The following is a 14178-nucleotide window of genomic DNA, read 5'->3' as shown; positions in this document are numbered from 1 at the left end:
GGCTGGGAGAATGTTTTGTACAAAATATTTCGATCCCGACCGATTTTACTCCAACCGTTTGGGCGCTCATTCAAGCAGTGCCATACACTATGCAAATCGTGCTCACAGCGACAAAATTTCATCGAATTTCATCGCATTTGTACAAAGGTTGTGTAGTCTGTGGCCCGCTTAAGGCAATATGCGTCGCGAAAATTGTCTGAAGTGACGTCACTTTTGTTATGGTTACTATATTTACGAACAAAAAACTTTAATACTACCTTTGCAACGTTTCTTTCTCATCACCTCTTTTTTTACCACATTGGGACAAATCCTAAGAGCACCTGCAACGGTTCAGGCGTAAATATTGGTTTTAAGTATACCAGTTTTAGCACAATTTGAAATTTTAGGATCGGCTAAAACACCCACTCCCCACCGGTGTAGGAGCAAATTTAAAACGGAAACACTTTCATTGCAGACACTCAATAATTGAGAAGAAAAAACCCATTTTATTAGAAAAATTGCATAAGTTTAGAGTTTCACGGTTAATTGTCTTAAAATTAATTCTACGAATATTCTTTTTGACAGAACAATGATTTCAACTATTCTACCAGGATTTCATTAATTTAAAAGCAAAAATGACTACACAACGAGGAAAAAAGGTCAATTGTAACAATTCTTTAATTAATTCATTCAAATTGCTTTGAATCAATGGAATAAGGCTTTGTTAAAATGAAATGAAAAGCAATATTTTTTCAAGTTATTGCTGACATTGATAAAGGAAATGAGAAATGTTTATCCCAAAATCAAAGGAAATTTTCCTTTGATTTGTCGACATTTTTGTTTGACAAAAACTTGATTCACTTTGGGGCCGTTCACATACCACGTGGACAACTTAGGGGGAGGAGGGGGGGGGGGGGTATGGAAATGTCCACGCTTGTCTACGGAGAGGGGGGTAGGGGTTTGGGTCATGTCCACGTGGACAAATTTACTTTCAAAATATTTTCTAAAGGTGAATTAGTATTCAAATGTTTAAATCAAAATCTTAAAATGGCATACCTTTCCAGTTTAAGTTTAAACAAAAAGTAGCTACTTAAAAGCAAGTGATAAATATGATAACTAACAACCCGAATAGAAATGCACCGTGAAAAAACCATGAATTCCATATTCACAGACCATAAATATTAACGTCCTCGATACCGTGAATGCACATTGGAATTCATATTTTTCGACCATACATTTCATCGTTTTGACGAAAATAACCATGAAAAAGGGGTATTGTTATGCAGCGTGACCATGAAAAAAATGGCGATTTTCCATACATTGGAAAGCCCAAAAATATAAAGTTCATGGTTAAAACAGCTTCCAGTTTTTCACAATAAAACCATGAAAATATGTTCATTCCGATCGTTTTAGCGAAGATGGAAATCAAGGTTAATTGATGGTACAAAAGCATAATTTTTACCGTACAATTTCATGGTTTCTACATTGAAAAATTCACATTTTCAAGGTTTGCAATAAAATTTTATTCATTCATTCATCATATTTGATCACTCATTTTTCACATTTTGATAACCAGCACCATGCACTTTACTGTATCACCGCCGACCGTTTCTAGTGTGGAACTTCCGATAGGAGACTGGTTTCTTCCCGTTGGCCACTAGCTGAGCTATTCTGGAACCTGACTCTCTGGTTCCGACAAGGTCTTCCCGATGACATTTTCCCCGATTTCACATCGGCCCATTTTGAAGGACTCAGCACATTTCCGACGGCTGCCAATGATTTTCCCGTACCGTCTTCGCCGATGGGGGGAAAACAACCGGACGCTTTGTTAATAAGAGCCTGCCTTCCGGAGCTGTGGAACAGTAGCATCTAGAAAAATAAATTAACAGTTCTCAAAACCGTAAATAAATAATTAAAAAGCAACTTACCGCATCCAAAATATTTCGATGCGCACCACAAAAAATTGACCGCGAAAACAATTTTTTGCCAAAATGGCGCGCACTGAAGAATCTCTGCACGATCAATTAAAAGTGTGTAAAATAACCAAAAATTTACCATTGTTCGTTTTGGTTTGGACTTACATTTTACCATGAAGTACACTGTAACAATAATAATCACAATAAAATTATTGTTAAACCGTGTTTCTGTCATTTTCGTCAACTATGAAATATTTTGAATAAACTATAAACTTTACGGTGACTTTAAAATTTATGGTGATTTCGAAATAAAATGCGGTTTATAGATATTTAGATACTACGGTGAAGTTTACAGTTAAATTGAAAAACATTGTTCGGTTATCTTAAAACCATGGTCTTTGCTATTCGGGAAGTTTAAATTTTTTTTATATCAGTAAATTCTTTTTCGGTTTTACAAAATCAGCCATTTTTATAACAAAAAAGGCAAAAAGTGGTGTTTTCTAACTGTCAAATTATAGGTATCTAAAATAAAAACTTTTCCAAATCTGTCCACGTGGACATCCGGGGAGAAGGGTAGGGGTGTGCCAAATGTCCACGCTTCTCCACGGAGGGGGAGAAGGGGGTCAAAAATCTAATTTTTCTGTCCACGTGGTATCTGAACGGCCCCTTTGTAAATTTATGTATGGATACAGAAAAATATGCTGATATTGACGAAAACTCCGAGCAATCCATACGAAACTAAAAATCTCTCAATATCTCAAATAAAACAAAAATTATAGAACAAACAATAAACATTTATTTTACCTAATCGAAAAAGTATTAAAATTTTCTTTTCGTTTATTTTTTTTTTTCAAATTTTAGAACGCTGACTGGATTCACTAATACGTCGAACCCAAATGAAAAGCTTTTTATTCAATTATATTAAATCGAGAATAATGTGACATCTATTATTTATACTTGATATGGTTTTTATTAACATCTATTCTCAATTTATGTTACGTATAGGGTGGTTGAATCGAAAAAAAAACATTCAAATAATATCTCAAAAAGAAACTATTATCACACCCAATGTTACCCAAACATGTGTGAAAGAAATCATTGTTGGCTAAAATTTTCTCACCGTGAACTAAATCGGTCTGTCGTATATTTTGAAATCCTGTTCCAAATTTGCATGAATTTGGAACAAAGGCGTATAACTGTTGGGAATTCTGAAATCGATAACTGTGCTAAAACAGCAATATACGCCACCGGTGCCAGCCGAAATGTTTTAGCGTGGTCGAAAACCGTGTTTTGCATCTACCGTTGGGACAGCCCTAAAGAGACTCGTTACACGGTAAACAAAGTTACTCTGTTCTGTATAAAAATCCATACAGATTCGAGAAAAGTGTCTCCACTTAGTTTTATGTTTGGGCGCTTTACACAGAGCGTGAGCAAAAAGCTTTTACACATTCGAAAGCTTTCAGCCAGTTAGTCAATTCTGTATATTTTGACATGGGGATGTCCATGCATTTTGGAAATTTCTACACAAAAGTAAAGTTGAAAAGAATTTCTTAAAAAAAAAGGTATCTTTGCAGTAATTAAGTCTTTATTTGTGTCATCAAAGGAAATACAATCGATTTAAACGTATCCATAGCATCGCGTCAGTAGATGCTTGTGAGTTTTGTGAGATAATCTGTCAACCTTCTTTGACCGGGTATCATTCGGATCATAACCCAACATCTGGTGCAGAATTTCGGGCGAATCGAGAACCAGATACCGTTCCGGATTCGATAAACCTGCTCAGCACCGGTTCCTGAAATTAAACCAATCAATTAGGTTCTGTAAAGTGTTACAATAATTTCGGAAACTACCTTTCAGCCATAGCAGGTGTTTCTTTCCCATTGCCGGGTCCCAAGTTGAATTATACCTACTGCAACACAATTCGCCGATTCCGATGCCGATAGGAATTATGTACCTGGAACAGAAATCAAAGTTTTTTCTTTGAATTGAAAAAAAAGCATCAATTTGGTGAAAAATATTTGAAGTATGTATTATATGAAACCATTGTTTTGAACAATTTAAACCATACCAAGAATAATACGATTTAATAAAAAATAGGGTTATTTTTTTCATGTGGGGTTTTTAATTTCGGTTTTGTTTAAAATGAACTAATTCCATTAATGAATTCATTTTCTAAAATAAAATCCAGACAAAATCAGAATGAATATCTAGAGAAGTTCTACCACATTTCAACTTAATCAGTATTCATGTTGTAGACAAGCAAAAATTAATTTATTATTTATTGAAATTACAGCAGTAATACGTAACTAATATGCAAGGTCAAGGATAAAACGTTACGGAAATCTTTAGAAATGTGTTTTATCGTAAAATTTCGCTTTTGAGTAGAATCAATTCGTTTTTAAAAGAAGAGTAACTTATAACTAAATTTGATAAAGTCTATTATGCAAATGGCATCGATATTTCCAACAATAAATTGTAAAAATCGATACTTACTCTTGGGACGAAGTACTTGAATTTGATGTTGTCTTCATCAAAAACCATGTTCTACCATCGTAAGCGACAAAATACTCGTTCCTATTTTTAGTTTTTCCACGTTATAATGAGCTGGATGCCATAGGGTTTCCTCACAGGATTTTATTTAAACGGCCGCTTCTCATTGCATCCTGCAAACAAACAAAAATAAATGTTGGTCTCAATAAATTTCTGTCGGTTTTAGAAAATTTCGGACCCGCCGATGACTTTCCGGAACCGTTGAAATATTCCGGGTTGGATCACTGCCAATGACGTAACCATTTCAGTTATGAATGTTCATTCATTTAAGGTACCAGGAGCAAAGATCGTCTTCTCGTTTCTAGTTTAGTTTCGGAACACACAGTACATTTTCGGATTCACCTGGAGGCAGCGTTACGTGAGCTTCCCGTACCTTTTTGAATAGTTCTTGGACTTTCATGAAAATACATTGAGTTGAAAGTACATCAAATCAGTTTTTTTTATGCTCGAAAATTGTTATCAACTTAGATAAATTAATAAACAATTAACTTACTTATTTTGGTGGGATCTTTTGGTACTTTTGGTACGCCGAAGGTTCCATGTCCAGAGTGGATCCGAAAATTTCTCCGGTCAAATCCATCGTCTCTTGTTGCAGAGCGTTTCTCAGCTTTTTCTGCATTATTTATCGCGTACCGTTGCAAAAGGCCTGTGCCTTGACCTACTGTTCCTTTTCTTGCGAAGCGCGTTCTTGGCACTGGATCGCACTTTCAATCGTCCTTGATGATCCTTCAAAAAAGTTTAAATATTTTTGTTTTTTTTTCTCGACATCCCTTTAAATACAATTCCAACAACAACAAACTTTTATACAGAGCTGCCTAATCGAGTTTTAGTTCACTTTTGTATATTGTCAACTCAAATCTACTCAAAACTGTATTGAGGATATACAAAATTTGAGCATCAATCGATTAGTCTCAATGAATGTGTATTCTTAACTCATTTTATAATTAACTCAATTTTTCCGTGTAACGAAACCCACTTACGGCAGCAAAAACTGCCGGCTGTTGAAGTCAAATAAAATTTCTATCTTATAAAACAGAGCTCTCTGAAAGTCAACACAATTCGACCAGAATGTTTTGGTCGAGGCGTTGAAGTGAGAGAGGAACCTGGACAACCTGTCTACGAAAGAAATGACGAGGGTACTTGCTCGCGTATGTGAAGCCGCGATGTTGAGGAGGGGCCAAGCGCAAAAACACTAGGCGGGTGTATTGGACTCATTTAAATGCAGGACTACGCGCCACCTGCCATAGGGCTAGGCTCACCATACAAAATGCAAGGACTCAAGCAGAGAGGGAGGTGCACAAGATGCTCTTCACAAGCACGAGATCTGCACTCCGCATCTCCGATCTGCAAGTGAAAGGGCACGTTTCAAAATGCCAATAGGATAGTTACGGCCAAAACAAAAAGTTGACTTCTTGGCAATCCGCAGCCGCCGGAGGAGGATACTGTCGTGCGAGACTTCGTCGATCGTGGCGGGCGTATTCCTCATCTTGATTTTGTTAGAGGAAGATATCTGCTGCTATTAAAAAAAAAAGGCCAAACCCAACGGAGGGGAACTCATCAAAGAGGACACGATGTCCAACTGGCAACATCTGTGAGAAAGCTCAACGAGAGTAAGGTGGAGCCATCGTCTGGTCCCACACATTGTGAGCTGAGAAAATACGGGAAAGTGGACTTCTACATAACGCAGTTCCTGACTGGTCCCGTATGTTCCATTATATATCACTACCGGTTCGGATTCGGACACGTGGTTTTTGCCACTTTGCCCGACTTGTGGTGAGGTAGAGGAAAAACTTGTTGATGTGGTGTTCGAATCAGCACATGCCAATATATTGCCGCCTGCGGACCCGGCACGATAGTTGATCGTGGTACAGATGATGTGATTCCAACACTTGGCATGCAGTAATTGATGGGTTCATTAGAATCATGACTGTCATGCAAAGGCAGTCCGCGAACGGTGAGGATGACTTTACGTACGCAGGTCCTCCTCGAGCAATATCCATGTCTCGTGCCCATAGAAAACAACCAGTTTAATGAGCGTCATGTACAGGTTACACTTCGTGCGAGGGCTAAGTCTTCTCGACTGCAGTTTCTTGTGGAGTTCATAGTAGGTACGACTCTCGCTGATCATTCGCCGTCGGATCTCACACGGCTGGTGTCATTGTCTACGGTCACCAGTGAGCCGAGATAGACAAAGTCTTCGAATATCTCCAGCTCGTCGCCGTCAATCGTGACCTTGTTATTTCGGGACAAGCAGGTTCAGTCATTCTCGGATCCGCAGGCCAGCATATACTTCGTCGTGGACGTATTAATCATTAACCCAATCCTTCCTGCTTCGCGTTTCAGTTTGCGGTAGATCTACTCCACCGCCGCAGATGATCTGCTGACTATATTAATGTCAGACAAGTTAACCGGATTTGTTCGAAATTGTACCCCGAATTTCGCCCACCACTCGTCGAATAACATCTTCTAACGCCACGTTACCGGAAAAGTCGTTCTCGTCCATGATTTTCCATAGCTCGTCACGGTCCACCGTATCAGAACCATCTTCGCAGCGAACCTTGTAGGTTTTCGAATAAAGAGGCTCGCAACGCCAGACAAGTCTCTCAAGTCGGTTAAGTCGTAGTGTAAAAGGTTTGGAAGGTGTGATGTGGGGCGACACTCAAACGGCACACGACGGGCAGAGGGGAGAGAAAAACACAGGGAAACTATCGTAGATTTGCTGTGAGGATAAGACAAGATTTTCTTCGCATTGGATGTTGTTGGGAAAAGGTTATTCAACTGGCGGGAAATACCCGCCTATTAAAGTGGCCCTCGACGCGGGATGTGCCATTTAAGTCGGTGTAGGATGAAATCCTCATCGTTACGCTAAATTCCGTTCGTGTGACAGGCTAAGCTGTTTTCGACCGGTACACGTTGCGAAGGGATAAGAACGAGATTTTTGAAAAGCACTTGAATTTAGTCCAGATGTGCATCGAAAAGACAGGCCCAGAAGCCCAGACATAGTCTATTCGCTGAAATAGGCACAGTTGACAAAAACATTGGCTGGCAGCAAGCGAAGGCGCTGGCTCCGGGTCACTAGCAGTAGAGATCTTTTATTTCGGCCCAATGCGTCCGACAATCGGCGCTGGATGATTAAGTAAGTTAATGCAGTAAACTGACATCTAGTGCAAATTACGGTTTGAGAGACGTCATGGTTCGTTCGGAAAATGTAAGACAAAGCCAACAGAACAGCACATGTAGTATTTTTTTCAGAAATTTTATTGTTGTTCTGGTTGGTTGGTTGGTTTCATATTTAATAGTATATATGCATTTTTAAATAATATAATTTTGTTTTTGTTTGCTTCTACTATCTTTGTTAATGCTCGACACACACAATCGGGTAGCCGACTTACGATTTCTTCATTCTCGGACTTTTAATCCTTTGGTAGGTATATATATTATGCATTCAAACGTTACTCGGATAGAACTAAGCAAATAGAACGACGCCTGGTAATAGTTGGTATGTAATAATGACAATAATTATAATGGTGGTACTAAAAATCTAAGAAAGGAAAGCATCAATACAAAATTTATTTAATAGAATAAAAAACAAATAGACGAGATAGTGCGCGCTTAAATCCTAAGCAAAAAACAACTGCAATTCAACTAAGTAAGTAATATATTGTATGTATATGCAAAGACAAAACATGTTTTTTCATTCAGTTAAGGATTTGGATTAGTATGTTTCTCCTTACTTGCTTTAACTTTTGCTAATAATGTCCTATATTTTCCTAGGTTTTTTTTTCTGTGGTTTTCTGTAAAATCAATGTTTGCAAGGTTTGGCAGGTTTTTTTTTCTTTTACATATCCCACCAAAACATTGTCAAAATTGGATAGTTTACAGCTTAAAACTAGCCACAATCTTTTTGTGGGTCTGTGTATGGATGTGTGATTATGACAATTTTGTGAAAATGTCGAGTTTTGTTTGCCTTTAAAACTATTAACCATTGTCGGTTAGTTTATGTAGTAAAACAAATTGTTTGATTTTCATTTCTTAATTGGTCGACCGGTATCTACTAAATTTTGCTACCTAACATTTCAAAACTTCCATACATCTTCAGTTGAGTAGATCTCTTGTGCTTCTTATTGTACACAAGATTTTCTATTATATTTTGAAGAATATTAATTTGCTAGCCATGATATAGGGAGGGTGTTCTATGTATCGGGGTTTGGCTCCTTAAGGTTAATAAAAACCATGGTGCTGTATTTTTGTTTTAGAATAATTTGTTTGTTTGTTTTTATATATTAGTTTATGATAAAATAATCTACACACTCTGAGATACTTGCATGCCCGTAACCTTCTACTAAGTCTATTGTTTAATCGCTCTTTGAAGACATATTTACTAAGTTTGTTTTTGCTTTCGGCAAACGCGTTCACCGGTTTTGCTCCTCGCTCTATTTGGCTGTGACTACCTACTGCCTAGAAATAATATTCACATTAACACACACGTGTACGATTTTTTTTCTTGTTTTTTCATAGTACTAATTTTGTTTTTAACATGTTTTGCATTGAAAATTTCGTCACCTGTACGCCGCAACTACGAACACATTATTTAACTGCTTCCTCTTGAGAAAACTTAAATCAAGGATGAAATTTAAAAACTACCTCTCAAAGAACCACACACACGCACACTCTATTTACAAAGCTTGATCGAAAGGACAACCCCCTCGACCGCTTAGAAAACTTATATTCAGTTTCCGACGGTTTTTATCCATTTTTTTAGTTGTTTCCTACTACAGTGAATGAGGGAGTGCTGTTGTTTTGTGAGCTTCTATTGTTTCATCTGGATTAGGATTTATGTACCTACTACTCAAATCGTAATTTCCTGCCATTTGGTTTTGATGTTGATTGATTTTTTTCTCATCTTTATTTTGTCACTTACCAGAGCTGATATGGTATAAGGCATGTTCCCTTCAAAGGCGATAACTTTTCCTTAATTGTTGCTTTTCCGTTTCTATTTATGTTAGTACTGATTTATTTTTTCCTTTGTTTCATTGTGATCAGTCAAATGAGACTGAAACTGTTCTTTGTTGGATATTTTACGCAGTCAGGGTTATTATAAGTCTGAAGGATAATAAGTTACCCGAAAGTCATTTCAATAATTTGAAAGCATTCATACTTAAATTGAACTTAGTTCAGACGAGTTATGGGTTGGAAAGCTCTTATTTAGTTCTTTGTCTGTAACCACGAAAAAGTTTGACATTTTTTAAAGTTTGTGACAATTAGTGATAATATCGAAATTAGAAATTCACAACCAAATAACTGGAGAACCAATTGGTTATAAACTCATTGTACTTTGCAGAGGAAAATATTCGACGGAGTCCAGTTTTAGGTTTCGCTTTAAATAATCCACCTTCACCGGAATCGAAACATTCGCCACAACTGATCCTTTACAGAACGAGACTTTTAACCCAGCAAAACTTTCTCAAACTGTCGAACATTCGGATTTGATTGGTTGGGATTCGATCTCACAACTCACAAGATTGCTCAGTTTGAAACCTATTTGTGCAGAATTGTTTGTAATCAGCGATACATGCTTTTTATTAAATCTGCAATCATACATCATCCTCTCACGTTTGGCGACCATCTTCTAGTATGAGAAAATTTTGATGAACCAAACATGGAAGCAATGAATATTTTATTTATTTGGTAGGAAAAAAGTTCCTGCTTTCATTTACGCAACCCTCCAAACGCATCATTGAGTGCCATTTCCGTAGCCCTTCTCAATTTATAACAAGTCTAATAAGTGCACTTAACAATTTTTTTTCATTTGTTTTTAGACATTATAACCAGATTTCCTTCAAAGGAAAAAAACTATGTTCAAAATTATCATGTATCACTTAGATCGTAAAAGGGAAAACAATGAGTGAACAAGAATGAAACTTAAATGTCACATAAATATCGAAATGATGAATCAAAATGGTTCAAAAATGTAATGAATAGAGTTGAGTACAAACTTTTGCCTTGTACGAACAACAACATCCTGTACAATCGAATCAAAACCGAACTTATACTTTTAGAAGTTGAGCTAACTCAATACACATAACTAACAGCGGCTCGGTGCCGTTTTGTTTGCCGGACCGGCTCCAGATCAACTTCCTGTCTCCGCTTGCGTTGCTTCGGTTTCGATTTAGTGGTCGTTATCGTCGTCGTCAACATCGGTTGTATGTGGAACCGTATGCTTAGTGGTACGGCTGCCAGTTCTTCATCGTCGAACCCACGGAAGAGCAGATCATCCGTGTCGAAGCCTATCTCGAAGGATGCCCGCAGTCCGAACAACAGAGATTCTTCCGAACATGACGAAATCTCAGGATCGAAGGAATCATCCAAATCGGCTTCTTGCTGTGGTTCTTCTTCCGCATCCGGTTCCTCCTCTTCCTTTTCTACTTCTTCAACATCCTCTTCTTGATCAATGTCGTCCTCTTTCTCTTCTTCAAAGTCGATCTGCTTTTCTTCTGATACCAATTGTTCAATAATCACTACCGGAAGAGGTTGATCTACAGGTATTTCAGGAAGTAACAAAGGCATCGTGCAACTACTAGTATCACTCGCACACGATTTTCTTTTTTGCTGTTCTTCCTCTTGAATATGTTCCGATTCTGATGGTACTTCTGCTTCTTGTTCCTCCGCACAATCTTCATAGCCTTGAAGGAACTGATCCAACATATCATCAACTGCATCCTCAATTTCTTCTTCGTCATGCTCCTCCGTTGATTGAACCTCAGCCTTATCCACGTCATTGTTGTTACTCTCCGCAGCAGGTTCTATCGATTTCAAATTCTTTTGCTGATGTTTCTTCTCTACGCTTACATCCTCAACAACTGCTTCGTCTTCTTCCTCTTCCTCACCACTACTCTCTCCTTCATCTATCACCACGACCTCGGAACCATTCGTTGAAACGCTTATCGTCCGCTGATTATTATCTGAAATAGAACTGCTCTTGCTCGACTTACTTCGCCCAATTCCGCTAGAAGTGCTCTCTTCCATGGAACTGCTGTACTGACTCTCGGTCGATTTCTTTGACTTGGTACCATTGGTTCTTCGCTGGGTAGCACTCACTCGACTGACTTCCCGTAACCGGAATCCTTCCTCCTCGGCTCGTTTAAATGCGTCAAAGGTGTTCCTTACGTTAGCTTCCAGTTGTCTCAGGCTCTGTTGGTTGTACACCAATTTCAGCTGCCTCCTTACGCCAGCTGTCCTACTTAAATCGAGCCACTGATGCACCAACAGTTGTTCCATGGTTAGCCTCCGGTCCGGATCCACCGTCAACAATCGTTTGACTAAGTCTTTGGCCTCTTCACTCACACACACCCAAGCCGACGAAGCGAGATCGAACGACCCTCGTCTGATTTTGTCTATAATAATTTCCATCTGCTTGGCAGACGAAGCCAGATTTGGATGACCGAAAAATTGTCGTGGCGTAAACGGAGCCTGGCCACACAACATCGTGTACAGTATCACCCCCAAGGACCACAAATCTCCGGCCACTAGCGAACCACTACTCGTTCGACCACCTTCTTCAAACACTTCAGGAGCAGTGTAACCCAAGGTGCCCGATATAGGTGAATTCACTAAACAGTTGTTATTCTCTATGCTCCTCGCAAAGCCAAAATCGATCACCTTCAAATGTTCCGAATTCGGACTCACGAAAAGCACGTTCTCCGGTTTAAGATCACAATGTGCGATGCCCTTCTGATGCATAAATGCCACCGCCTCCACCATCTGCCGGAAATAGTGCCGCGCTTGACTCTCGGTAAAGCTCCGGCACTGGTTTATCCGATGCAACAACTCCCCACCGTCCAGCAGTTCTAGCACCAGGTAGATGTGATGCGAGTCCTTGAGTACTTCCACGAACCTGACCACATTGGCGTGACCTTGACAGGCTTTGAGGGTTTCAATTTCGGCCTTCGCGTAGCCCGCTGGTTCAGGATGATTGTAGAGCACCTTGACGGCGTATCGTTTCTCGCTGCTGCTATGGTTTCCGTTGGAGGAGGAGGAGCTGGACGACGATAACCGGCGACATTTGAAACACGTTGAGAAAATTCCATCTCCGATGGCAGGCTCCGACGTTAGTTCGTACCGTTTGTGGAATGATGAGCTCTGGAATAAAAAACAATTTAAATCAATTTTGAACAACCTCAATGATTCCATTTCAGTAAAACCAATTTTGAGCCTATTTGAAGCAGATTATAATCCAACTTACCTTACTGACAAACCGGCGAACTGAGCTCTCATGCGGTCGAGTATTTTTATTTTTCATGTATTTGTTCTTATCGGCAACCTTATTCGATAGTAAACGTGGTGATACGTACGAGTAACCTGAAAGGAAAATCGAAAACCAGAGATTTTAGGTTCAACCTTACCCATCCAGATGTAAAATATACAAACCGTACCTCTAAATAACCGTTCCGAATTGGGTGGCGCCGCAGCCGGTGTATCTACCGGTGTTTGGCGGGTAAATTCGTCACTAAAGTTGTTCGTATCCAACTCGTCCGATATCACCGGTTTGAAGGGGGCACCGATTTTCTTCTCCGCCAGCTGCCGCCAGTTTATGCTTTTGAAGAAAGAGTGCGACTTCAGTTCGGAAGCATCGGCCGATCCGCCACCCAACCGCCGCCGTGGATCCTTGACCAACAGCTTCCGGATGAAGTCCTTCGCCTCCCGGGACAGATGATCGGGTATAATAGCTTCGGTGTTGGTAATCTTTTTGGAGATCTCGGTCTGGGTAGCCGGTTCCTCGGAACTGAACGGTGAACTACCGGTTAGAAGTTCAAAGGTCAATACTCCTACCGACCACCAGTCGACGGAAGCGTCGTGTCCGTTCGGGGTAGACTTGACAATCTCCGGTGCCATGTACTCAATTGTACCGCAAAAGCTGTGTGCCCGTTCGTTCTCGTACACCAGTTCCCTGGACAGACCGAAATCGGTCAGCACGATGTGACCTTCCGAATCGATGAGGATGTTTTCGAGCTTGATATCGCGATAGATTATTCCGAGCTGCGAAGAGCAAAATCAAAAGTTTATTAATTTATCATCTAGGTGTTTAAAAAACCGCCTTCTTACCTTATGAAGTTGTTCCAATGCTACGATAATTTCTGCGATGTAGATCCGCACCTCGTCTTCGGTAAAGTGTTCCTTATTGTACAAATGGGTGAACAGTTCCCCACCGCTCACGTAATCGAGGATTATGTGCAATTTGGAGTCCGTTTGAAAGGCGTAGTGCATGGTGACCAAGAAAGGAGACGTCTTGATGGACTCCAGTACCTGAAAACATTGATAATCTATTAGAAATTTTGAAAGCAGAGCGATCGTTTTGTTTTTCCTAAAAAAATATAATAATCTTCGAACATTCAAAAACATTTAACAAATACTAACCTGCCGTTCGGTTTTCGTGTGTTCGGCTGTCTTTTTCTTCTGGCAAATCGTCGACTTTTTCAGCACCTTCATGGCGTACAGTTTGTTGTGGTCAGCGCCACCGAGCTTCCGCACTAGGAATACCTTGCCGTAGGCTGAAAATTTGAATGCCATTAATTTGAACGTGAACGACATTGGCAAAAAAGGTCTTCAGTTTTTTCAGATTTTGAGAAAATCTACTTACCACCGGTTCCCAATACTTTTAACAATTTAAAGTTGTCCATGCTGACTTTGTCGTCTTCGCATAATTTAACTGTAAATAAGAAAAAAAAAATGTCAC

The 14178-nt window shown here is 39.4% G+C and overlaps 1 protein-coding gene and 2 long non-coding RNA genes across 4 annotated transcripts in view; all 3 read right to left on the bottom strand.

The window, feature by feature from the left end:
• Positions 1-1478: 1478 nt before the first annotated feature.
• On the bottom strand, positions 1479-1992 carry LOC129758761 (uncharacterized). Its single transcript, XR_008740063.1, has 2 exons — positions 1908-1992; positions 1479-1848 (listed from the first exon to the last, which is right to left on the bottom strand). It is a non-coding gene; the product is annotated as an uncharacterized LOC129758761 (long non-coding RNA).
• Positions 1993-3560: 1568 nt separating this feature from the next.
• LOC129751702 (uncharacterized) lies at positions 3561-4552 on the bottom strand. Its single transcript, XR_008738783.1, has 3 exons — positions 4389-4552; positions 3746-3849; positions 3561-3687 (listed from the first exon to the last, which is right to left on the bottom strand). It is a non-coding gene; the product is annotated as an uncharacterized LOC129751702 (long non-coding RNA).
• Positions 4553-7681: 3129 nt separating this feature from the next.
• Positions 7682-14178, bottom strand: part of LOC129751202 (ribosomal protein S6 kinase alpha-5) — an 82214-nt gene continuing 75717 nt past the window's right edge. For both annotated transcript variants that reach the window (XM_055746566.1, XM_055746568.1), the window contains exons 3-8: positions 14083-14151; positions 13860-13993; positions 13548-13748; positions 12878-13481; positions 12688-12803; positions 7682-12584 (exon numbers count right to left, since the gene is read on the bottom strand). In XM_055746566.1, coding sequence (XP_055602541.1) covers positions 10518-12584; positions 12688-12803; positions 12878-13481; positions 13548-13748; positions 13860-13993; positions 14083-14151 — 3191 coding nt within the window. In that variant the 3' untranslated portion in view covers positions 7682-10517. The remainder of the gene's footprint in view (positions 12585-12687; positions 12804-12877; positions 13482-13547; positions 13749-13859; positions 13994-14082; positions 14152-14178) is intronic.

The sequence above is a fragment of the Uranotaenia lowii genome, chromosome 3 (genome assembly GCF_029784155.1).
Source record: "Uranotaenia lowii strain MFRU-FL chromosome 3, ASM2978415v1, whole genome shotgun sequence".
In the NCBI taxonomy this organism is placed as follows: Eukaryota; Metazoa; Arthropoda; class Insecta; order Diptera; family Culicidae; genus Uranotaenia; species Uranotaenia lowii.
This window is presented reverse-complemented; position numbering and strand designations above follow the sequence as displayed.